General features: G+C 57.5%; 1 protein-coding gene across 1 annotated transcript; it reads right to left on the bottom strand.

The window, feature by feature from the left end:
* Positions 1-82: 82 nt before the first annotated feature.
* On the bottom strand, positions 83-25,739 carry LOC144599881 (macrophage colony-stimulating factor 1 receptor-like). The gene is made up of 15 exons (XM_078411151.1): positions 25,620-25,739; positions 18,053-18,177; positions 17,053-17,224; positions 13,947-14,127; positions 13,205-13,320; positions 11,976-12,082; positions 9,591-9,717; positions 8,762-8,866; positions 8,344-8,454; positions 5,948-6,083; positions 4,668-4,750; positions 4,017-4,102; positions 2,241-2,364; positions 371-481; positions 83-197 (listed from the first exon to the last, which is right to left on the bottom strand). The coding sequence occupies exons 1-15, from the start codon at positions 25,663-25,665 to the stop codon at positions 94-96; spliced, it is 1,734 nt and encodes a 577-aa protein (XP_078267277.1). The 5' UTR covers positions 25,666-25,739; the 3' UTR covers positions 83-93.

The raw sequence follows: 25,739 nt of genomic DNA, 5'->3' as shown, positions 1-25,739 counted from the left end.
CCAGGGATCATCCTGGTGGACCCCCCCTCTGCCCCCTGTGCAAGGCTCCCCACCCTGTGGGGGGGTGGGTGGATGTACGGGCCCCACACTGACTCACATCTCCGGAGAGGCGGTGGCCGGCTTGTCCATGTGGAACCCAGCTCGCAGATGCTTGTAGAACCTGGTGTCCACGGCAATCCCCGGGTACGGGCTGGAGCCTGCGGCAGAGAAATGGGCAGCATTGGCATGGTTGGCAGACACACAGGTGTGCAGCCGCAGTGTGTGTGTGTGTGTGTGTGTGTGTGCGTGTGGTGTGTGTGTGTGTGTGTATAAGTGTGTGTGTGTGTGTGTGTGTGTGAGTGTGTATGTGTGTGTGTGTGTGTGCAGTTACCCAGTGAGTATATCTCCCAGAGCAGGATGCCGTAGGACCAGACGTCGCTCTGCACGGTGTAGACACAGTCAAAGATGCTCTCCGGGGCCATCCACTTCACCGGCAACCGGGGCCTGGGGACATGGAATCGTCACCGCACTGCACCCCACCAAACTACACCCCACCCCTACATCATCACACCCCACCCCCACCCCACCCCACCCCACCCCACCCCACCCCACCCCACCCCATCACACCCCACCCCATCACACCCCACCCCCACATCACACACCCCACCCCACCCCATCACACCGCACCCCACCCCACCCCATCACACCCCACCCCACCCCACCCCACCCCACCCCACCCCATCACACCCCACCCCACCCCATCACACCCCACCCCACCCCACCCCCACCACACCCCACCCCACCCCACCCCATCACACCCCACCCCATCACACCCCACCCCCACCCCATCACACCACACCCCACCCCACCCCACCCCACCACACCCCATCACACCCCACCCCACCACACCCCCATCACACCCCACCCACACCCCCATCACACCACACCCCACCCCATCACACCACACCCCACCCCATCACAACCCACCCCACCCCACCCCACCACACCCCATCACACCCCACCACACCCCATCACACCACACCCCACCCCCACCCCACCCCACCACACCCCATCACACCCCACCACACCCCATCACACCACACCCCCACCCCACCCACCACACCCCATCACACCACACCCCACCCCACCCCACCCCACCCCACCCCACCACACCTCACCCCACCCCATCACACCCCACCCCACCCCATCACACCCCACCCCACCCCATCACACCCCACCCCACCCCATCACACCCCACCCCACCCCACCCCACCCCATCACCCCACCCCACCCCATCACTCACCCCACCCCACCCCATCACACCCCACCTCATCACACCCCACCCCATCACACCCCACCCCACCCCATCACACCCCACCCCATCACACCCCACCCCACCCCATCACACCTCACCCCACCCCATCACACCCCACCCCACCCCATCACACCCCACCCCATCACACCACACCACACCCCACCCCACCCCACCTCACCCCACCCCATCACACCCCACCCCACCTCACCTCACCCACCCCACCCCACCTCACCCCACCCATCACACCCCACCCCATCACACCCACCCCATCACACCCCACCCCACCTCACCTCACCCACCCCACCCCACCCCACCTCACCCACCCCATCACACCCCACCCTATCACACCCCACGCCATCACACCCCACCCCATCACACCCCACCCCACCTCACCTCACCTACCCCACCCCACCCTACCTCACCCCACCCCACCCCACCCCACCCCATCACACCCCACCCCATCTCACCCCATCACACCCCATCCCACCCCACCCCACCCCACACCATCACACCCCACCCCATCACACCCCACCCCACCTCACCCCACCCATCACACCCCACCTCACCCCACCCCACCCCATCACACCCCACCCCACCCCATCACATCCCACCCCATCACACCCCACCCCATCACACCCCACCCCATCCCACCCCATCACACCCCACCCCATCCCACCCCATCACACCCCACCCCATCCCACCCCATCACACCCCACCCCATCACACCCCACCCCATCACACCCCACCCCATCACACCCCACCCCACCTCACCTCACCCCACCCCATCACACCCCACCCCACCCCACCCCACCCCACCCCATCACACCCCACCCCATCACACCTCACCGCGGGTGGGGAGCGGAGGGTTGGGGAGGGGTCGTTGAGAGTGAGGGGGAGGAGGTTGGGCAGAGGCAGGAGGTAGGGAAGGTATGGGGTCGGGGACTCACGTTGCCCTTGACCACGTAGTTGGTGTCGTTCATGATGTCCCTGGCCAGGCCAAAGTCACAGATCTTGGCCACGCGGTCCCGGGTCAGCAGAATGTTCCGGGCTGCCAGGTCACGGTGGATGCACTGCGGCAAAGGGGCAGACGGTGAGCCGGGGGTGTGGAGACCGTCGGTCGGCGCGGAGACCGGCGCGGGGGGGGGGGGCGGAGACCGGCGGGGGGGGGGGGCAGAGGACCGGCGGGAGGGGGGGGCAGAGACCGGCGGGGGGGGGGGGGGGCAGAGACCGGCGGGAGGGGGGGGGCAGAGACCGGCGGGAGGGGGGGGGCAGAGACCGGCGGGGGGGGGGGTGGAGACCGGCAGGGGGGGGGGGGCAGAAACCGGCGGGGGGGGGGGGGGCTGGAGACCGGCGGGGGGGGGGGGGGGGGGTGGAGACCGGCGGGGGGGGGGGGGGGGGGTGGAGAGACCGGCGGGGGTGGAGACCGGCGGGGGGGGGGGGTGGAGACCGGCGGGGGGGGGGGGGGCAGAGACCAGAGACCGGCGGGGGGGGGGGGTGGAGACCGGCGGGGGGGGGGGCAGAGACCGGCGGGGGGGGGGGGGGGTGGAGACCGGCGGGGGGGGGGGGGGGGACCGGCGGGGGCAGAGACCGGCGGGGGGGGGCAGAGACCGGCGGGGCGGGTATTCCACCCACGGTTACGGGCGGGCCATGGAACCTCCACAGCTGTGTGAGTGTAAGTGTCTATTTGTGAATGTGCTAGTACATGAAAGTGTGAGTGTGTGTATATGTGTGTGCATGTTGGAATGAGTGCAAATGAGCGCATGTGTGTGAATGAGTGTGTCAGTGTGACTGCGAACAAGTATGTGTGAGCAAATGAGTGTGACTTTCAGTGTGAGGGTGTCTGTGTGATTGAATGTACATACCAGTGAACGTGTGTGTGTGTGTACGTATGTCGGTGTGACTGAAGGAATAAGTGTGTCTGAGTGTGTCAGTTTAAGTGCATGTATCCGTGAGCATGAATGTGGACGTGAAGGTGTGTGTGTGTATGAGTGTGAATGTGTGTGTGTGTGTGTTTGTCTGAGTGTGCGTGCTCCTGTGGTGTGAGTGTATGTGCATTCCTTGGGTGTGAGTGTGTGGAAGTGTGCAAGTGTTCCCTGGGATGTGCGTGTGCAGGTGTGTATGTGTGTGCACGCACGTGTCCACCAACACGAGTGTGCACATGTTCCCTGTGGCGTAAGTATGGGTATGAGTGTACGAGTGTCCCATGCTGTGTGGGTGTGAGTGTGCAAGTGTTCCCTGGGTGCGAGTGTGTGAGTGTCCCCTGCAGTGTGTGTGTGCGAGTGTGCGAGTGCTCCCTGAGGTGTGCGTGAGTGTGCAAGTGTTCCCTGGGTGCGAGTGTCTCCTGCAGCGTGAGTGGAGTGTGTGTGTAAGGGCTCACTGTGGTGTGAGTGTGTGTAAGTGCTCACTGCGGTGTGAGTGTGTGTCAGTGCTCACTACAGTGAGTGTGTGTCAGTGCTCACTGTGGTGTGAGTGTGTGTCAGTGCTCACTGTGGTGTGAGTGTGTGTCAGTGCTCACTGTGGTGTGAGTGTGGAGTGTGTGGGTGTGGCGAGTGTTCCCTGGGTGCGAGTGTCTCCTGCAGCGTGAGAGTGGAGTGTGTGTGTAAGGGCTCACTGTGGTGTGAGTGTGTGTCAGTGCTCACTGTGGTGTGAGTGTGTGTCAGTGCTCACTGTGGTGTGAGTGTGGTGTGTGTGGGTGTGCGAGTGTTCCCCAGGTGTGACTCACGTTTCTGGAGGAGAGGAAGTCCATTCCCTGAGCCACCTGGTGAGCAAATCTCCGCAGGTCGTCCACACTCACCGGCTCCTCGTCCCTGTACACCAGAGCCACGTTAGTGACCACTCTGCCCATCTGTCCCTGCTATACGCTGACCACTCTGCCCATCTGCCCCGCTACCCCACGCCGGCACTGGCCACTCCGTCTGTTGCTCCCTACTGCCCCACGTCGGCCACTCTGCCCATCCCTCCCTGCTTCTTCACGCTGGCCACTCCGTCCCTCCCTCCCTGCTACCCCACAGGAGATTGTTCAGCCCATTAAGCAATCCCATCACACATGAACAGGTCTCTCCACCCTCCTCTGCCTAACCCCTGCCCCCCACGATCGAATCCCTCGGGAGACCTGTTTATGTCGTTCTCAAGAGACACAGCACGTCCACACTGACTATTGATCTGGATGGGGGAGGAAACTGAGAAAACCCACACGGGTCACCCAACTACACCAAGCAGTGCACCCAGGGGTGCCATTGAAAGTTGCTTGGTCCACCACTCAGGGCACCCAAGGGTGGCACTGAAGGTTGGATGGCTTACCCACTGCCCAGGGCACCCAAGGGTGGCACTGAGTTGGGCCGCTGCCCAGCAGTGATGGTGATGAGCCACTTACCTTTGGTCTCTGGGAGGGGGCTCTTGGCGGGGGTGGGAGCCGTGCTGTCTGCACTGGGCCTCATGGCCAGGTATCCATCCGAGCTGCGAGAGAGATGGGGGACAGGCCTGTCATCGCACGGCTGCTACAGGAACAGAGGATCCTTCCCACCCTCCGCCGCTGAGGGGTGGGCAATCTGGGCACGGGGGGGGGCATGGGGCACTGGAGGGGGGTGGGGAGGTGGACACGGGGGTTCTGGGCATCGGGGGCATGGGGGTACTGGAGGGGGGTGGGGAGGTGGGCACCGGGAGTCTGGGCGTGGGGGGCATGGGGTACTGGAGGGGGGTGGGGAGGTGGGCACCGGGGGTCCAGGCATGGGGGGGCATGGGGTACTGGAGGGAGACGGTGGGGGTGGTGGGCTTGGGGGCTCTGGACATGGGGGGCATTGGGTATGAGAGAGGGACGGTGGGGGAGGGGCACGGGGGGTCCAGGCATGCGGGGGCATGGGGCACTGGAGGGGGATGGGGGGGTGGGCACCGGGAGTCTGGGCGTGGGGGGCATGGGATACTGGAGGGGGTGGGGAGGTGGACACGGGGGTCTGTGCGAGGGGGGGCATTGGATACTGGAGGGGGTGGGGAGGTGGACACGGGGGTTCTGGGCATCGGGGGCATGGGGCACTGGAGGGGGATGGGGGGCTGGACACGGGGGTCTGGGCGTGGGGGGGCATGGGGTACTGGAGGGGGGTGGGGGGGTGGGCACTGGGGGTCCAGGCATGGGGGGGCATGGGGCACTGGAGGGTGACGGTGGGGGTGGTGGGCTTGAGGGCTCTGGACGTGGGGGGCATTGGGTATGAGAGAGGGACGGTGGGTGAGGGGCACGGGGGGTCCAGGCATGCGGGGGCATGGGGTACTGGAGGGGGACGGTGGGGGGGGTGGGCACAGGGGGTCCGGGCGTGGGTGGGCATGGGGTACTGGAGAGTGACGGTGGGGGGGTGGGGCATGGGGGGTCCGGGTGTGGGTGGGCATGGGGTACTGGAGGGGGACGGTGGGCACAGGGGGTCCGGGCATGGGGGGGCATGGGGTACTGGAGGGGGACGGTGGGCACGGGGGGTGTTCCATGTTCTCCAGAGATTCTGCCTGAGCCGCTGAGTTACTCCGGCACTGTGTGACTATCTGGGGTATCTGAAGGGCCAGGTGTTGGGGGGAATGAGACGGGAGTGAGGTAGGAAGGGGGCCGTGTCTCCCCCAGACAGAGTGAGCTACTGCAGCGGGTGGGAGGGGCCCACGAGGCCAGCTCACTACCTCAGGATTTCCTTCAGCAGGGCGGTGTTCTTGTAGAGCTTCTCGTGGTCACAGTCACTCAGGCTCTGGGCCTTCTGCTTCAGGAAGTTCAGCAGATCTCCAAAGCAACAGTACTCAGTGATAACGAGGACGGGGCCTGTGGGCAGAGGCAGAGAGAGGTGTCCGTGAATGCAGCAATCAGCCCAGTTACCCCGCCGTTCACACCCAGAAACACTCAAGGTCCTTCATCGCCGGGATGCGGGCGGAGAGAGCCAACATCTTCAAGTTCCTGGGTGTGCATATCTCTGAGGATCTGTCCTGGGCCCAGCACACTGATGCAATCACAAAGAAAGCCCATCAATGCCTCTACTTCCTGAGACGATTGAGGGGATTCGGTCAGCCAACAGATATTCCATGCACTCTCTGCAGGTGTGTGGTGGTGAGCAGGCTGACTGGTTGCAGCATGGCCTTGTTCAGCAACTCCAACGCCCAGGAACAACCAAGCAGTCGGCAAGTCGGGAGTTTGCAGTCTCTCGACTTGAAACTCCCGACCCGAAATATCACCAGTCCATTTTCTCCAGAGATGCTGCCTGACCCGCTGAGTTACTCCAGCACTTTGTGTCTAGCTTCAGTTTCAACCAGCATCTGCAGTTCGTTTTTATTACATAAGAACCTGGGAATGCTGGTTGACAAAGGTAACACAACGTGCTGGAGTAAGTCAGTGGGTCAGGAAACGTCTCTGGAGAACATGGACAGATGAGGTTTCGGGGATCGACCCTTCCTCTGCCCGGGGACTCCTCCTCCCCAAACCCAGCTGCCCCAGCCCTCTGCTCACCCCCCCTGAGCCAGAACCCAACCTTCTCACCCTCACCCCCACCTCCATCCCTGGACCCCACACCCCCATCCCCACCTCCATCCCTGGACCCCACACCCCCATCCCCATCTCCATCCCTGGACCCCACACCCCCGCCCCACCCCAAGCCTGGCGCTGACCACCCCACCCACACACCCACCCCCACACCCACCCCCTGAGCCTGGCCCTGACCACCTCACCCCCACCCCCACACCCACCACCAGAGCCTGGCCCTGACCACCCCACCCCCTGAGCCTGGCCCTGACCACCTCACACCCCACCCCCACCCCCACCCCCACCCCACCCCCACCCCCTGAGCCTGGCCCTGACCACCCCACCCCCACACCCACCCCCTGAGCCTGGCCCTGACCACCCCACCCCCACCCCCTGAGCCTGGCCCTGACCACCTCACCCCCACCCCCACCCCCAACCTCCCTGAGCCTGGCCCTGACCACCACACCCCCACCTCCTGAGCCTGGCCCTGACCACCCCACCCCCACCCCTTGAGCCTGGCCCTGACCACCTCACCCCCACCCCCACCCCCACTCCCTGAGCCTGGCCCTGACCTCCACACCCACCCCCTGAGCCTGGCCCTGACCACCCCCCACCCCCTGAGCCTGGCCCTGACCACCCCACCCCCACCCCCTGAGCCTGGCCCTGACCACCTCACCCCCACCCCCACCCCCACCCCCTGAGCCTGGCCCTGACCACCTCACCCCCACCCCCACCCCCACCCCCACCCCCACCCTCACCCCCACCCCCACCCCCCACCCCCACCCCCTGAGCCTGGCCCTGACCACCCCACCCCCACCCCCTGAGCCTGGCCCTGACCACCTCACCCCCACCCCCACCCCCTGAGCCTGGCCCTGACCACCTCACCCCCACCCCCACCCCCCACCCCCACCCCCACCCCCACTCCCTGAGCCTGGCCCTGACCACCCCCACCCCCACCCCCCACTCCCTGAGCCTGGCCCTGACCACCCCCACCCCCACCCCCACCCCCACCCCCCACCCCCACCCCCCTGAGCCTGGCCCTGACCACCCCCACCCCCACTCCCTGAGCCTGGCCCTGACCACCCCCACCCCCACCCCCCCACCCCCACCCCCACCCCCTGAGCCTGGCCCTGACCACCTCACCCCCACCCCCACCCCCTGAGCCTGGCCCTGACCACCCCATCCCCCACCCCCACCCCCTGAGCCTGGCCCTGACCACCTCACCCCCCACCCCCACCCCCTGAGCCTGGCCCTGACCACCCCACCCCCACCCCCACCCCCTGAGCCTGGCCCTGACCACCTCACCCCCCACCCCCACCCCCTGAGCCTGGACCTGACCACCCCACCCCCACCCCCACCCCCTGAGCCTGGCCCTGACCACCCCACCCCCACCCCAGGGCTGCTGGGGTCTGAGTGATCGCCTTCCCGCACTTGTTCACGTGCTCCAGGGCACCCCCTTGACCCAGACCCCCACTGCAATGCTCCCTTCCTCTTGACGCTTCCCCTCAACCGCCCTCTGCTCCCTCCCCCCCTGGTCCCTGCCCCTGCTCCCTGACCCTTGCCCCCTGACCTCCGTGCGTGCAGGCCCCCAGCAGGTTGACCACGTTGGTGTGCTGCCCCAGGTGGCTGAGAATCTTCAGCTCGGACATCAAGGCCTCTCTCTCGATGGAGTGGGCACTGGCTGTGGGCAGAGAGGGGCACAGGGTCACTCCACATTCACATCCACATCCACACGGGCCCTTACGTGGGTGTGTGTGTGTGTGTCATTACTTGTGTACGCGAGTCTCAGTTTGTGTGCGTCACTGTGTCTTTCTTACTGTGTATGTGTGTGAGTGTGTGTACACGTGTGCGTGCGTGTGCGTGCCTGCGTACGTGTGCATGTGTGGGCACGTGTTTGTGTGCATGTGCATCGTGTGTGTGTATGCACGGGTGCGCGTGTGTGTGTGTGTGTGTGTGTGCGATGCCCCGGGGGATGTGTGTGAGCTCACGTTTCAGCATCTTGACGGCCACGGTGGTGACCTCCTGCCCATCGTCCAGTCCGTACGCCATCGCTTCCACCACCTTGCCAAAGGCCCCGGCACCCAGCACCTTCCCTGCAACACACGCCCAGGGGTCAGAGGGAGGGCCGAGGTCAGGAGGAGGGGCGGGGGTCAGGGGGAGGGGCGGGGGTCAGAGGGAGGCACAGAGTTGTGGGGTCAGGGAGGAGGGGCAGGGGTGAAGGCCGAGGGTCTAGGGGTGAGAGGCTGGGGTCAGGGGTGGGGGGGGGCGTAGGTCTGGGGAGTGGGGATCAGGTGGTGGGCGAAGGTGGAGGGGCGTGGGTCTGGGGGTGAGGGCCGGGGGTCAGGGGGTGGGCGGGGGGAGGGAAGAGGGGCGTGGGTCAGGGGATGGGTGGGGGGGCGTGGATCTGGGGGTGGCGGGGGGAGGGGCATGGGGATGAGGGGTGGGGGTCAGGGGGTGGGCAGGGGGAGGGGCGTGGGTCTGGAGGCGAGGGGCAGGAGTCAGGGGGGGCGGGGGGAGGGGAGAGGAGCGTGGGTCAGGGGATGGGTGGGGGGCGTGGTCTGGGGGTGGCGGGGGGAGTGGCGTGGGTCTGGAGGTGAGGGGCAGGAGTCAGGGGGGCGGGGGCCGGAGGTCAGGGGGTGGGCAGGGGGAGGGGCGTGGGTCTGGAGGTGAGGGGCAGTAGTCGGGGGGGGGGGGCGGGGGAGGGGCGTGGGTCTGGAGGTGAGGGGCAGGAGTCAGGGGGGGCGAGGGGAGGGGCGTGGGTCTGGAGGTGAGGGGCAGGAGTCGGGGGGGGGGGGAGGGGGGAGGGGGGATCCGTACCCAAGCGTAGCCTCTCCCTGGGGAACTCCCATTTCTCATTGTAGGGCAGCTGAGTGGGGTCGATGAAGATGTAATCGTTCCCGTTCACTGCCTCGATGATCTTCCAGCGAACCTCGTACTTTGGTTTCTGCAGGAGGGGTGGTGCCGAGAAGAAAGTTAGAGTGGTAGAGTCAGTATGGAATCAGGCCCTTCAGCCCAACTCATCTGAGCTGGTCCTACACTGTCCCACCCGCCCACGTTTGGCCCATATCCCTCTAAACATTTCCTATCCATGTACCTGTCCAAATGTCTTTTTAATGTTGTTATAGTACCTGCCCCAACTACCTTTGGGTTTGGGAACAACTCCATCCAAGAACACAAGAAATCGCAGAGTTGTGGACGTAGCCCAGACCATCACACAAACCAACCTCCCTTCCATTGACTCCATCTACACTTCACGTTGCCTCGGCAAGGCCACCAGCACAATCAAGGACCAGTCTCACCCCGATCACTCCCTCTTCTCCCCTCTCCCATCAAGCAAGGGGCACAGAAGTGTGAAAACACACACCTCCAGATTCAGGGACAGTTTCTTCCCAGCTGTTATCAGGCAACTGAACCGTCTATCACCAACCAGAGAGCAGTCCTAACCTCCCATCTACCTCATTGGAGACCCTTAGACGATCTTTAATGGGAGTTTATCAGACTTCAATGTTATATCTTGCACTAATTCTGTGACCTTTATCCTGTATCTGCACTGTGGACGGCTTGATTGTAATCATGTCTTTCCACTGACAGCTTTTCACTGTACCTCGATACGCGTAACAATAGTAAACTAAACTGATTTCCTCTGTCAGCTCCTAGAGTGAATGGGAAGACAGAGTAGAGCGGCACGGTGGCGCAGCGGGTAGAGCTGCTGCCTCACAGTGCCAGAGACCCTGGTTAAATCCTGACTTTGGGTACTGTCTGTGTGGAGTTTGCAAGTTCTCCCTGTGGCCACGTAGGTTTCCTTCGGGTGCTCCAGTTTCCTCCCACATACCAAAGGTGTGTGGGTTTGTAGGCTAATTGGCTCTCTTTAAATCATCCCTAATGTGTGCGGAACAGATGAGAAAGTGGGATAATATATAAAACTAATGTGAAGGGGAGATCGATGGTCGGCACGGACTCAGTGGGCCGAAGGGCCTGTTTCAGTGCTGTATCTCTAATCTAAACTATACAGAGTGCAGAATATAGTTGCAGATTTACAAGTAGAAAAGAGATTTAAAGGAGTGGGGTGGTGGTATCAGGGGAGAGTAGACTTTACTTTAGGCTTAAGAGATACAGCATGGAAACTGGCCCTTCGGCCCACCGAGTCCACGCCGACCAGCAATCACCCTGTACACTAGTTCAATCCTACACACTGGGAACTATTTACAATTTTTACCAAAGGCAATTAACCTGCAAACGGATACATCTTTGGAGTGCGGGAAGATAACCCACGCGGTCTCAGGGAGAACATACAAACTCCGTACAGACAGCACAGGTTGTCAGGATCAAACCCGGGTCTCTGGCGCTGTGAGGCAGCAGCTCTACTGCTGCGCCACTGTGCCGCCCATGCTGAGGGTAGATGGCCCTCTGGGGCTGGCGGGGGAGAGATGCTGGGCTGGAGCGCTGTGGGAGTGTCGGGGGGAGAGATGGTGGGGTGCCCTGTTGTGGGAGTGTCAGGGGGAGATGGTGGGGTGCCCTGCTGTGGGAGTATCGGGGGGGGAGATGATGGGGTGCCGTGCTGTGGGAATGTCGGGGGGAGATGGTGGGGTGCCCTGCTGTGGGAGTATCGGGGGGGGGAGATGATGGGGTGCCGTGCTGTGGGAGTGTTGGAGGGAGATGGTGGGGTGCCCTGTTATGGGAGTGTCAGGGGGAGATGGTGGGGTGCCGTGCTGTGGGAGTGTTGGAGGGAGATGGTGGGGTGCGGTGCTGTGGGAGTGTCGGGGGGAGATGTTGGGCTGGAGTGCTGTGGGAGTGTTGGAGTGAGATGATGGGGTGCGGTGCTGTGGGAGTGTTGGAGTGAGATGATGGGGTGCGGTGCTGTGGGAGTGTTGGAGTGAGATGATGGGGTGCGGTGCTGTGGGAGTGTTGGAGTGAGATGGTGGGGTGCGGTGCTGTGGGAGTGTCGGGGGGAGATGGTGGGGTGCCGTACTGTGGGAGTGTCGGGGGGAGATGGTGGGGTGCGGTGCTGTGGGAGTGTCGGGGGGAGATGGTGGGGTGCCGTGCTGTGGGAGTGTTGGAGGGAGATGGTGGGGTGCCGTACTGTGGGAGTGTCGGGGGGAGATGGTGGGGTGCGGTGCTGTGGGAGTGTTGGAGGGAGATGGGGGGGTGCCGTGCTGTGGGAGTGTCGGGGGTTGAGATCCTGGGCTGCAGCCAGACACTCACCTGCTTGTACTGGTAGAAGAGTAGGACAACGAGGACGATGAGAAACAGTACCAGGGTCCCCGTGCCCCCCAACAGCCACCTGAAGAACTGGCTGATCCCGGGCCTGCCTGTGGAAACACAGCGAGAGGTCAGCTAGCACACAGTGTGTGGGCCCTGCTGCAGCTGGTTGCCAGCCAGGGACAGGGAGAAGCTCTTCACTGTACCTCAATGCACCTGACAATAATAAACCTAAACCTAAATCAAGGCAACCAGAGACAGGGGAGGTGGATGGGCAGCAGACGAAATGTGTTGGAAGGAACCGCAGATGCTGGTTTACACCGAACAGAGACACAAACTCCTGGAGTAACTCAGCGGGACAGGCAGCATCTCCGGAGAGAAGAAATGGGTAACGTTTCGGGTCGAGACCCTGAGAAGGATCTCCAGTGTCCTGAGCAGCCTTGTGTGGAGAGGTATGGAGTAGATGGGACGAGTGGCCTCAGTATGTGGGGATGGGCGGAACAGTCTAGGAGCGAGGCCTGTCATGGACTCCAACAGCAATCTGTCTCTCCCTGCCACGCCATGTAGAGGATGTTTACCAGAGCACTGCCTGGGTTAGGGGCATCAGCTACAGGGAGAGGTTGGACAGACTTGGATTGTTTTCTCTGTAGCGTCGGAGGTTGAGGGGAGACCTGATAGAAATACACAAAAAATTATTGGAAGACAGTCAGATCCAGGGATGGAAATGTCAAATCAGGGCATAGCTTTATGGTGAGTGGGGCAAGGTTTAAAGGAGATGCACAGGCAATTTTTTTGTTTACACAGAGGGTAGTGGGGGCCTGGAACGCGCGGCCAGGGGTGGTGGTAGAGGTAGATACGATAGTGTCAAGTCAAGTCAATTTTATTTGTATAGCACATTTAAAAACAACCCACGTTGACCAAAGTGCTGTACATCTGATTAGGTGTTTAAGAGCCTTTTGGATCGGCACATGGATATGGAGGGATATGGATTATGTACAGGCAAATAAGAGTTGGTCTTGACATCATGTTTGGCAATGACATTGTGGGCCGAAGGGACACTGTGGGCCGAAGAACCGTACTACGTTTCAGCCACTGTGGCATTGGGGCAAGAGGCGATGGGCGGGGAGTGGTGGGCGAGGGGCGATGGGCTGGGAGTGGCGGGCCGAGTGTGGTGGGCGAGGGGCGGGGGCCGAGGGGCGAGGCTTTACTGATGCCGAGGATGAACGACTCACGATTGACGTGAAGGTGGAAGGTGTGGGAGGAGTTTGCTTGTCCATTGGAGGCGAGGAATGTGTAGGAGCCGCTCTCTGTGTCCATCACACGCACCAGCAGCAACGTGCTCTCGAATCTGCAATGGAACACGTGGCAGAGTCACCCCTCCACAGCGCAGAAACAGGCCCTTCGCCCCAACAGGTCCATGCTATACATGACCCATTCACCTGCCCACGCTTTGTCCACGTGATAAATGGCCGTTTTCAAGATGGCTGCAGATGGTGGAGAAGATCTTGTTCATAAGGTGTAGGAGCAGAATCAGGCCACACGGCGGCGCAGCGGTAGAGTTGCTGCCTCACAGTGTCGGAGACCTGCATTCAATCCTGACAGCGGGTGCTGTCTGTATGGAGTTTGCACAGACACAAACACTTTGTGTACTGTCTCGCTGAATTACACTACAATCGTTGCACTTTCGTACTGATCTATGATTGTGCTTGTCTATGGTATGATTTTACTAGATTGTGTGGTAAACTTCACCGTACCTAGCAACAAAGGTACAAGTGATAATAATGTATCATCATCATCATTCCTGTATCCCTCCCCCTTCTCTTCTCATCATCAACTGCCCTCTCCCCTCCTCTCCAGCTCCCCCACCCCTCGCCCTTCTGACTATATTTATACTCTCTTGGCTCTGCTGCCCAACTAGTGCAGGGTCCCTGTGGTTCTGGGCTTGGCTGTGTTGACCCAATGTTGCCAGGGTACCTGTTGTTCTCCTCGTTGAAGGTTTCCCGGTGATCGGTGCTGTTGCCAGTCCTGTGGTAGACCCAGCCATGCTCCGTCAGCCTGGGGAACGCCTCCACCATCACCCTCAGCTGCACATTTGCACCAAACTCCACCCGCAGATCCATCTTCTGCTCCGTGTAGATCTGCACATAAGGCTCATCTGTTGACACGCAAGAAGGTATGGCGTGAACAAGGAACATAAAACATCATTACATGCCCCGGCTATTTAAAGGTCAGACCACAAGCCAAAGACAGACACAAAATGCTGGAGTAACAGCGGGTCGGGCAGCATCTCTGGAGAAAAGGAATAGGGACGTTTCGGGTTGAGACCCATCTTCAGACTGAGAGTCAGGGGAGAGGGAAACGAGAGGTATGGAAAGGTAAAGAACAAGGTGTTGCATTTCGGGAAGTCTAGTCAGGGCAGCACCTACACAGTGAATGGCAGGGCCGTGGGGAATGTTGTAGAGCAGAGGGATCTAGGAGTGCAGGTACATAGTTCCCTGAAAGTGGCATCACAGTGTGGTCACAAAGGCTGTCGGCACATTGCCCTTCATTAGTCAGGGTATTGAGTATAGAACTTGGGAGGTCATGCTAAGGTTGTACAAGACATTGATGAGGCCACATTTGGAGTATTGTGTTTAGTTTTGGTCGTCCTGTTGTAGGAAATGTTCTTAATGCTGGAAAGGGTGCAGAGAAGATTTACAAGGATGTTCCAGGACTCAAGGGCCTGAGCTACAGGGAGAGGTTGAGCAGGGTGGGACTTAATTCCTTGGCGTGCAGGAGGCTGAGGGGTGATCTTATAGAGGCGTACAAAATAATGAGGGGAATAGATCGGGTAGAAACAAAAAAAATTCTACTCGGTATCTCTACAGTCTAAAGCCTAGAGGAAGCGACTATATGCATGGCAGGTTACTCTAGGATGAGAGATTGAATGGACTGGTGCTGTACTGCCTGGAGTTTAGAAGGATAAGAATGAATGTCCATGATACTGATAGAATTATTAAATAGTTTGTCAGGACAACGTTTCTCCACACCAAAGTCCCCGGCAAAGAGGTGTCGTGTCGAGAGCAAGGGTTTGGCCGAAGAGGATCGAGATGAGGATAAATGTCCTCACTCAGAGGGTGATAAATCTTCGGAGTTCTCTGCTCAGAGGAGCAGGGGAAGCTGAGGCGTGGAGATCAGAAAGGATCAACTCCTTAGTTTACTTTAGTTTAGAGATACAGCGTGGAAACAGGCCCTTCTGCCCACCGAGTCCACGCCGACGATCGATCGCCCCATACTCGCATTATCCTACACACTAGCGATAATTTACAGAGGCCAATTAACCAACAAACCTACACGTCTTTGGAGTGTGGGAGGACACCGGAGCACCCGGAGAAAACCCACGCAGTCACAGAGAGAACGTGAAAACTCCGTGCAGACAGCACCCGGGGTCAGGATCGAACCCGGCTCCCTGGCGCTGTGAGGCAACAACTATACCGCTGCGCCGCGCACCATGGATGTTAAGGAAATCAAGGTAGAGAGGGGTAGTGCAAGAAGGTGGGGCTAAGGTAGAAGATGTGTTTCAATCGCATTGATAGGACGAGGGAACAAATGTGCTGCTGAGGGGGGGGGGGGGGGGTGCAGCCCCTCCCCCAGTGAACGTGTCCACCCCCAGCGGGCCCGGTCTCTCGTGCTCCCACAAGGAAATGGCTGAACCCGTGTGCAAAGAATGTGCGATTGTCTTCACACGAGAAGAAACAAAAACAACTCCAGAAATAGTCGTGGGCTGCAGGCCTCTGAAAACAGGGAACTCAGGGGGAACAGTGTTGGTAAAAATAGGCATTGGAGAAGTTGGTGATTGTAACAGTTCGTGAATCCCATGGACCTTAATTTAGAGATACAGGCCCTTCAGCACATGGAGTCCACTCTGACCAGTGATTACCCGTACACACTAGTTCTATGTCATCCCACTTTCTCATCCACTCCCTACAAACTCGGGGCAATTTACCGAGGGTCAAATAACCTATAAACCCGCACGTCTTTGGAGTGTGGGAGGAAACCGTAACTCCCAGAGGAAACCCACACGGTCACAAGTGGGAACATGCAAACTCCACACAGAAAGGCAGCGCCTGAGGTCAGGACCGAACCTGGGTCGCTGGCGCTGTGAGGCAGCGGCTCTACCACTGTGCCGCCCCATGGTCACTCCGGCTTTCACCACGGCCGCCTGGAGGCCAGCACTGTTGGACATGTTCACTGGGAGAGGGGCTGCACACCAGCAGTGGTCACTCTGCCCCCCCCCCCAGTGGCCCCATCCTAGACCACCCCCCCCCCCACACATCCATCACTCTCCCAGCCCAGACCCCACTCAGCAGCCCCATCATAGAACCTCCCCCTACTGCCCAGTGCCCACCCCATCCCCTCACCCACTGCCCAGTGTTCCCACTCCTAGTGCCCACCCCATGCCCTCACCCACTGCCCAGTGCCCACCCCATCCCCTCACCCACTGCCCAGTGCCCACCCCATCCCCTCACCCACTGCCCAGTGCCCACCCCATCCTCTCACCCACTGCCCAGTGCCCACCCCCTCACCCAGTGCCCACCCCATGCCCTCACCCACTGCCCAGTGCCCACCCCATCCCCTCACCCACTGCCCAGTGCCCACCCCATCCCCTCACCCACTGCCCAGTGCCCACCCCATCCTCTCACCCACTGCCCAGTGCCCACCCCCTCACCCAGTGCCCACCCCATGCCCTCACCCACTGCCCAGTGCCCACCCCATCCTAGAACCTCTCCCTACTGCCCAGTGCCCACCCCATGCCCTCACCCACTGCCCAGTGCCCACCCCATCCTCTCACCCACTGCCCAGTGCCCACCCCACCCCCTCACCCATTGCCCAGTGTTCCCACTCCCAGTGCCCACCCCATCCCCTCACCCACTGCCCAACGGTCCTACCACAGATCACCCCCCACTGCCCTATGTCCTCCTTCCCACTGCCCAAGACCCCTCGCCCCTCCCACTGCCCTGCGACTTCACCCCACCCCATTGCCGCCCACTGGCCGACCCACCCCCCCCACTGCGCCATGGAGGCGGTGGACACCCCTTACCCACGACCCGCAGTGTGGACACGGCCCAGAGCATGACGTTGCTCCCGTTTTCTTTGCCAGACGAGGTGCAGGTAAAGTTCCCAGCATGCTCGCTGCTCACGGCCGGGATGTGCAGCTTCTTGCTCAGTCCGAAATTGCCATCGAAATTTTTGGACGATTCCGCTGGGACAGGCTGTGGAGGGAACGAGCCACTGGATCACTGTGTCCATCATGCAGTCCAGGCCATTCTGCCCATCAGTCCCAATCCTAGCCCAATCCACAGACCCTCGCTCCGGTCTCCGACTCTCCCCACCCACTGAATCCCCTCCCACAGACACTCTCCCTCATCAGCTTACAGAAAGTTTACCCGTTATCATCAAAGGTGGAGAACTGAGCCACCTGAAGCCATTTGGGTAGCACGGTGGCGCAGCGGTAGAGCTGCTGCCTTACAGTGGCAGGGACTCGGGTTCGATCCTGACTACGGGTGCTGTCAGTACGGAGTTGCAAGCTCTCCCTCTGACCCTTTGCGGGGTTTCTCCGGGTGTTCCGGTTTACTCCCACGTCCTAAGGAAATGAGGCATTGGCCAAAGTCTGGCCACAGGGGATGTGGGTGAAGGGGAGAGAGAGGCGGGGAGAGAGTTCCATAGCTCAGTGACCAGTTAGAGCAGTCATGGCCACCGGCTGTGAACAATTTATCCACTGGTGTTCAGAAGGCCCTTGTTGGAAGGGGTGTGCAGACCTTACTAAGTTACTGGCCTAGGAAAGGTTGCAGACACAGGGGAGATGGAATCGATGGAGAGAGTTGGTTACAAAAGCCCCCCTCACCTGTATCCACCCATCACTCACCAGGATTTGTCCAGCCTCTCCTCTCATCTAAGTTTCTCCCCCACCCCTTTCAGACTAATGAACGGTCCCGACCTGAAAGGTCACCTATTCGTGTTCTCCAGTGATGCTGCCTGACCCACTGAGTTACTCCAGCACTTAGTGTCTTTTTTGAAGCAAAAGTAAACGACTGACTCACCTCTCCATGTGGGGAAAACCACATCACATTGAATCTCAGGCTGCTGCTGTGGACGGTACAGGTGGCTGTGAACGGTTCTCCCCTCAGTTGAGTCTGCTCCTTGGGTTCCATCTCCATCCTGAACTCTGCAAGTGGATGAGAAGCTGCTGAGAGAAAGCCGGTGGAATTCCTGCATCCCTGAGCACAAACTCCCAAACTATGCGAACGTTTCACGCAACTTTGCACTTTAAAGATACAGCACAGAAAGAGGCCCCTCGGCCCACCAAGTACCCGACAACCGGTGATCACCCCGTACACTAACACTGTCCTACACACTAGGGACAATTTACAAATTTCCAGAAGTCGATTAACCTACAAACCAGCAAGTCCTTGGAGTGTGGGAGGAAACCAGAGCACCCGGAGAAAACCCACGCAGTCACAGGGAGAACGTACGGACTCTGTACAGAGAGCACCTGTAGTCAGGATCGAATCCGGGTCTCTGGCGCTGTAAGGCAGCAACTCTATTGCTGCATCACTGTGCTGCCCTCAATCCTGGGAGTACTGTGTTCAGTTTTGGTCAGCCTAATGCAGAATAGATCCCATTAAGCTAGAAAGAGAGCAGAGAAGATTTACAAGGATGTTGCCAGGACTCGAGGTTACTGAGCAAGAGGAAGAGGTTGGGCAGGCTAGAACTTTATTCCTTGGAGCGCAGGAGGCTGAGGGGTGATCTTATAAAGATGTACAAAATCATGAGGGGAATAGATAGGGTGAACACGCAGAGTAGCGGAATCAAGAACCGGAAGACATAGGTTTAAGATGAGAGGAGAAAGATTTAACAGGGACCGGAATAGCAACATTTTCTATCAGAGGGTGAAACTCTGAAACCTCACCGATCCATGTTGTCCTGAGATGCTGTCTGACCTGCTGAGTTACTCCAGCACTTTATGCCTTTTTTGTAAACCAGCATCTGCAGTTCCTTGTGTCGATATTTGGTCCATATCCTAGCTGGATCTGGACCAAACGCAGGCAGGTGGGATTAATGCAGATGGGGCACCTTGGACGGCATAGACAAACTGGGCCGAAGGGCCTATTGTGGTGCTGTATGACCCCCGTGACATTGACTAACAGAGACAGGAGGTTATATCAAATCCGTGTGTTCCCACTCTTTGCTTTCTGTCTGTAAACTACTCGCCTGGGCACACCAGAGCCGGGCCCTGGTTCCACAGACTCAACTACAGTGACCACCTCCAGTACAGGACTACAGCTAAAGCCTCTGCAAATCCCACACACCCCACCCATCGCTTCCCCCTCATCTCATCTGCTCATCACATCCTCAAGGATCAGCGGCTGATTACACAGACAAAATGTTTTGTACATGAACGTACAGATGTCAGTGGTTATGGGAAAAGCGCAGGAGAGTGGGGTTAGGAGGGAGTGATAGATCAGCCATGATCGAATGGCAGAGTAGACGATGGGCCGAACGGCCTAATTCTGCTCCTATCACATATGATCTTATGATGAACCCGCAATGAATCTTGTCCCCAACAACTCTCACTAACTTCTACAGATGCGCCTCGGATAGCATTTTATTGGGAAGCATCACAGCTTGGTTTGGAAACAGCTCCAACAGGTCTAAGACCGCAAAAAGGTGCAAAGAATTGTGGGTGGGTAGCATTCGGAGTGTGTGATGGTGTTGGCATCTATGGTGGAGAGCTTCACCATCCTGGTTGTAAATATCACCACCAATCTCTCCTGGTTCAACCACACTAACGCAAGGCCTGAAGGCACTTCCTCAGGCATGACTCCAACGACTCGTACCAATTTACAAAGATGCACCGTAGAAAGCATACTGTCTTCAGACTTTAGACTTTTCTCTTTAGACTTTAGAGATACACCGCAGAAACAGGCCCTTCGGCCCACCGGGTCCGTGCCGACCAGCTGTCACACTGTACACCAGCACCATCCTACACACAAGGGACAATTTATAATTTTACCGAAGCCAATTAACCTACAAACCTGCACATCTTTGGAGTGTGGGAGGAAACCGGAGCACCCGGAGGAACCTACTTGGTCATAGAGAGAATGTACAAATTCCATAGACAGCCCCCTTGGTCACGATCTGGCGCTGAAAGACAGCAACTCTACCGCAGCGCCACCGTGCCACCCCATTGTGTTGGTTTGCATCACAGTTTAGTTTGGGAACAGCTCTGCCCAAGAGCACAAGAAATTGCAGAAAGTTGTGGATGTAGCCCTGTCCATCACACAGACTAGACTTCCCACCATCGACTCCATCTGCACTTCACGCTGCCTCAGGAAAGCAGCCGACATAATCAAAGACTTGTCCCTGTCCCACCCTGGTCATTCTTTCTTCTCCCCGCTCCCGTCCGGCAGAAAATACAGAAGCTTGAAAACGTGCACCACCAGACTGAGAAACAGCTTCATCCCCTCTGTAATCAGATTCTGTCTCTGTAGCTATATTCTGCACTCTTATTCATTTCTAAGTAATACCTGATGTACTCATGTATGGCGTAATTGGCCTCAATAGCTTGTAGAACAAATCTTGGGGCAAGTGACAATATAGTAACCCGAACATCTACCTCTCGAAGGCTTCCTCTGCATCAGAGGGCAGTGGGGTTTGAAACAGGCACAAAGATGACACAATGTCCTAGTGAACTAAAGTTGTCTGAAACCAAATCAGACTTTGCGATGAATCCAGCAAGGAGACAGAAGACAAACTGAGAAATTAGTGATTTCAATTCCCATTTCTGAATCCCACTTCTGCTTCAGTAGACAGATTACGTAAGCATCCCTGACCACATCTCCAGCCAGAACTCTTGCCACATCTTCATCGTTCTTCCACGAGGCATTTAAAGATGCGACCCCCCCCCCCCTCTCTCTCTCTGAGGTAACGTGCACATCTGCTGCAACTTTTTTGCAGCATAAGGAAATTTTGGAAGTGGCTTGTCACAGAATAAAAGAGGCAGGAAGAACTGCAGGTGCTAGAGCCTTAAGCAAAACATAAAGTGCTGGAGGAACAGCAGGTCAGACAGCCTCTGTGGAGGGAATGGACAGGTGACGTTTTAGGTCGGGACCCTTCTTCAGATTGATCCAAACACTTCAGCCTGAGGAAGTGTCCTGACCCGAAATGTCATCTATCCATCCCCTCCACAGACGCTGCCTGATCCATTGAGTTACTCCAGCACTTGGTTTGCTCAAGGTTCCAGCATCTGCAGTTCCTTCTATCTCTGTGTCCCTTAGTTTGAGTTTAGTTTATTGTCACTTGTACCAAGGTACAGTAAAATGCTTTTGTTCCATGCTAACCAGTCAGTGGAAAGACAATACATGATTTGATCGAGCCCTCTACAGTGTACAGATACATGATAAGGGGAATAACGTGAATATCATTTAGTGCAAGATAGAGCCAGCAAAGTCCGATCAAAGATAGTCCGAGGGGTCACCAATGAGGTAGCTTGTAGTTTAGGCCTGCTCTTTAGTTGTTGCCTGATAATAGCTAGGAAGAAACTGTCCCTGAATCTGGAGGTGTGCGTTTTCATATTTCTTTATGCTGGTGTCCTTGCCGAGACAGTGTATAAATAAGTATAAATAGAGTCAATAGATTTTTAAGGTTTAAGGCTTGTTTATTGTCAGATGTACCAATTAAGGTACAGTGAAATTCAGATTGCCATAGAATCATACCAATAAAGAGCAACAAGACACCCAAGTCAATTTTTAACATGAGCATCCGCCAAACTTCCTGAGCCTTCTAAGGAAGTAGAGGTGTTGTTGTGGTTTCTTGGTCATTGCTACATTATGGATGGCACAGGAGACGTTGTTGGTAATATTTACTCGTAGGAACTTGAAGGTTCAACCATCTCTACTTTGGTGCCGTCAATGCGTAGGTGGACCGCTTCGCTTCCTGAAGTCGATCACTACCTCCTTTGTCTTGGTGACATTGAGAGAAAGGTTGTTGTCTCAACGCCAGGACACGAGGTTCTCAATCTCCTTCCTGTGCTCCGTCTCATCATTATTTGATATCCGGCCCACAATGGTGGTGCCGTCTACAAATTTTAAAATTGAATTAGATTTGTACGGCTGCACAGTCGTGGGTGTACAAGGAGTAAAGAAGGGGGCTGAGAACACATCCTTGTGCAGCCAGTGTGGAGGATTATCGTGGAGGATGATTTGTCCCCTATCCTCACTGATTGGGGTCTGTTGGTCAGAAAGTCGAGGATTCAGTTGCAGAGATGAGTGCTGACACCAAGTCCCGTGAGTTTGGTGATAAGCTTGGATGGTGTAACGGTATTGAAGGCAGCGCTGTAGTCTATGAATAGGAGTCTGACGTAGGTGTCTCTCTTATCCAGGTGTTCCCGGACTGTCATCCCTGTGAGATTTATTGATATTCTCTTTGGAAACTGGACTTTGAGCAGATATCAGTTGCCTGGGAGTGGGGCGATGGGACCTGCCCTATCACGACCGTTCCTTGTTCTGGCTTCCTATTTGTAAATTAATCCCTGTAGCAATTTGTAATTCTGTTCGTAATTCTGTTTGTGTTAGTAATTCTGTTTGTGCTTTTTGGAACAGGCGTGGAAAGAGGCCATGGTTTTGTCACGTTTTAAACTCTCGGTTAAAGTTATGCCAGGTCTTTGCAAGCCGCAACAAACTCAATCACAACGCAAAGTGCTGGAGGAACTCAGCAGGTCAGGCAGCATCTGTGGGGGGAATGGGCAGGTGATGTTTCCGTTCAGGAACCTTCTTCAGACTGATGGAGTAAAGGTGGTGGGGGGAGGGGGAGAATGCTGGAAGGGAAGTGGGGACGGGACAAAGCCTGGCAAGTGACAGGTGGATACGAGGTGGGGGGGAGGGGTGATTGGCAGATGGGTCGAGTACATTACAAAGGCTGGAGGTGAAAAGTGTGATAAAGGTGCCAGATAAGGAGAGGAGGACTGAAATGTAAAGTCAGAGTGAGGGAGGGAGGTGGATTGAAGGTGACAGGGGGAGAGGAAAGAAGGGGACAGGAAAGAAGGAGGGGGGGAAGAGCGGGGAGAGGTGCTGACTTGGTAGAAGCATGCATAGACAGGGCAAACAGTGAGAACCTTTTTCCTAAGGAACCTTCAGGGAGGACATAGCATGAAGGTGAAAAGGAACAGAGTGTAAAGGCGATGTTTTTTTACACAGAGGGTGGTGGGTGCCTGGAACACGGTGCTGGGGGTGGTGGTGGGGGCAGGTACAATAGTGGTGTTTGAGGCTTTTAGATAAGCACATGGATATGCAGGGAATGGAGGGGTATCGATCATGTGCAGGCAGATGAGATTAGTTTAACTTGTCATCATGTTGGGCACAAACATTGTGGGCCAAAGGGCCTGTTCCTGTGCTGTACTGTTCTATGTTCCAAGTAAAAAGGAATCAGGCTGCAGGTTCAGCAAGTTGAGAGGAAATGTCCTTTTCATTACATCTCTGCAAAGAGATGACTTGTCTGTCTGTTCCTCCAGTGCCGTTGCTGGACTCGGCCGAGCAGGAACAGGCTCTGCCAGTGCTGGGCTCGGAGGTTCCCCCCCCCCCCCCCCCCCCCCCTTGCTCAACCCCCCTCACTGAGCGCCGAGGGCTCGTGGACCAAACGCCGGGGGCTCTGTGGAAAAATCATGCACCATACCCACTCTGCCCACACCCACACTGACTGCACTAGCATCACACCACCGCACAGTGGTGTAGAGGCAGAGTTGCGGGTTCGATCCTGACTATGGGGGCTGTCTGTACAGAGTTTGTACGTTCTCCCTGGGACCACGTAGGTTTTTTCTGGGTGCTCTGGTTTCCTCCCAAGCTCCAAAGTCGTGCGGGTTTGTGGGTTAATTGGCGTCTGTAAATTGTCCCTAGTGAGTACTTAGTGCTAGTGTACAAGGTGGCCGCTGGCTCGCGTGGACTCAGTGGGTCGAGGGGCCTGTTTCCACACTGTACTCTAAAGCTAAAAACTAGTGAGAGGGATGAGAGTCGAAACACACAGGGAGGGGTTAGAATTACAGAGTCAGACGGCGTGGAAAACAGCCGCTCTAGCCCAGCCCGACCCAGATGCCCTATCTATCCAAGCTAGTCCCAGAGTCTTTTGCCCAGAGTAGGGGAGTCAAGAACCAGAGGGCGTAGGTGTAAGGTGAGAGTGGAAAGATTTATTAGGAAACTGAGGGGCAATTTTTTTTCACATAGAGGGTCGTGGGTGTGTGGAACGAGCTGCCAGATGAGGTAGTTGAGGCAGGTACTATGACAACATTTAACATTCTGAGCAGAGGTTCGCAAGAGCTGAAGTAATCTCTTTGCTTCCTGTAAAGTTAACGATTGCACAAACTGTGTGGCTCGTTCCTGGCAGCGGTCACTACCCACTGCTTTGTGATGGATGCAGCGTTTCCACAAGCTCTACTCCGCTGTCAGAACACAATCAGAAGATGAAAACCTCACTGAGTCTTTGATGATATTATGTAGAAACAAGCGACCGAAGATGCTGGTTAACACACAAAAAGACACAAAGTGCTGGAGTAACTCAGCGGGTCAGGCAGTATCTCTGGAGAACATGGATAGGTGACATTGCGCTCACGAGGGACAATTTATAATTTTGTTGAAGCCGATTAACCTACAAATCCACACGTCTTTGAAGTGTGGAGGGAAGCCAGAGTACCCGGAGGAAACCCACGCGGTCACAGGGGGAACGTAAAACAGAATTTACAGGCAGCAACCGTGGTCGGGATCAAATCTGGGTCTCGAGCGCTGTGAGGCAGCAGCTCTACTGCTGCACCACTGTGCCGCCCAAACATCATCCCTCAAGACCATAACGCACACCGTGTGTGTGAAGCGTTGGGAACATACCACCGACTGTGCCCAGCTCTTGGGCTCAATAATAAGGTGCTTCCACAACCTCTCCGCAGCATACAGCTGTGCCCACTTGTTCCGTTTCAATGCCTATAACAGTTAAACACTCTTAACTTCCACAAAACCCCATGAACCAGTACAATTTTCCTTGGTCCTTTCACCGTCCAGCGGGGGCTTCAATGTCGGGAGCCCCGACCGCCCCGATGTGGCAACTCCAACAGCCTGACCGCGGGAGAAGACGGCAGGGAAGAGAAAAAGACATTTTTGGCCTTCCATCACAGTGAGGAGGGACTGGAGGAGACTCACTGTGATGGATGATTCCCTTTGTTTGGTGTTAGTTGTGATTGTATGTGTTATTGCATTTTTATTGATTATTCTTATTGGTCTTATTGTTGAACTGCGGGTAATGTTTCATTTCACTACACATTTATGTGTATGTGACAAATAAACGACTATTGAAATGTTAGTTCAGGCATCAGCTCCAAGATTACGGCAACTCAGAGTGAAGACCATCCTCCTCCTCCTTGCTCCATCTGCTGACCCCCATCACTCTGAGGACCAGCCCTCCTTTCTCTCGGCATTGCCCCTCGAAGCACACCCTAACTGAGGAATCCCCGCAAACCCCCACCCCGCTAATCCCCAGCGGGGCTGCCCAGCCTTGCTGCGCTTTGTGCCGGGGCAGAGGGGGGGGGGTGTCTGGGAGAGGTGGGATGGGGAGGAGGAGAGGTGGTCTTACCTGCCCAGGTGAGAGGCAGTGAGAGGAGGGTCAGCCACAGGTACATGGTCCTGGTGTGTCCAGGGCGGCGGGCGACAGCAGCTCAGGACAGTCCTCGCTGGTCGCTGCGCTGAAGTGAAT

This window comes from Rhinoraja longicauda, chromosome 14, assembly GCF_053455715.1.
Source record: "Rhinoraja longicauda isolate Sanriku21f chromosome 14, sRhiLon1.1, whole genome shotgun sequence".
Lineage (NCBI taxonomy): Eukaryota > Metazoa > Chordata > Chondrichthyes > Rajiformes > Arhynchobatidae > Rhinoraja > Rhinoraja longicauda.
This window is presented reverse-complemented; position numbering and strand designations above follow the sequence as displayed.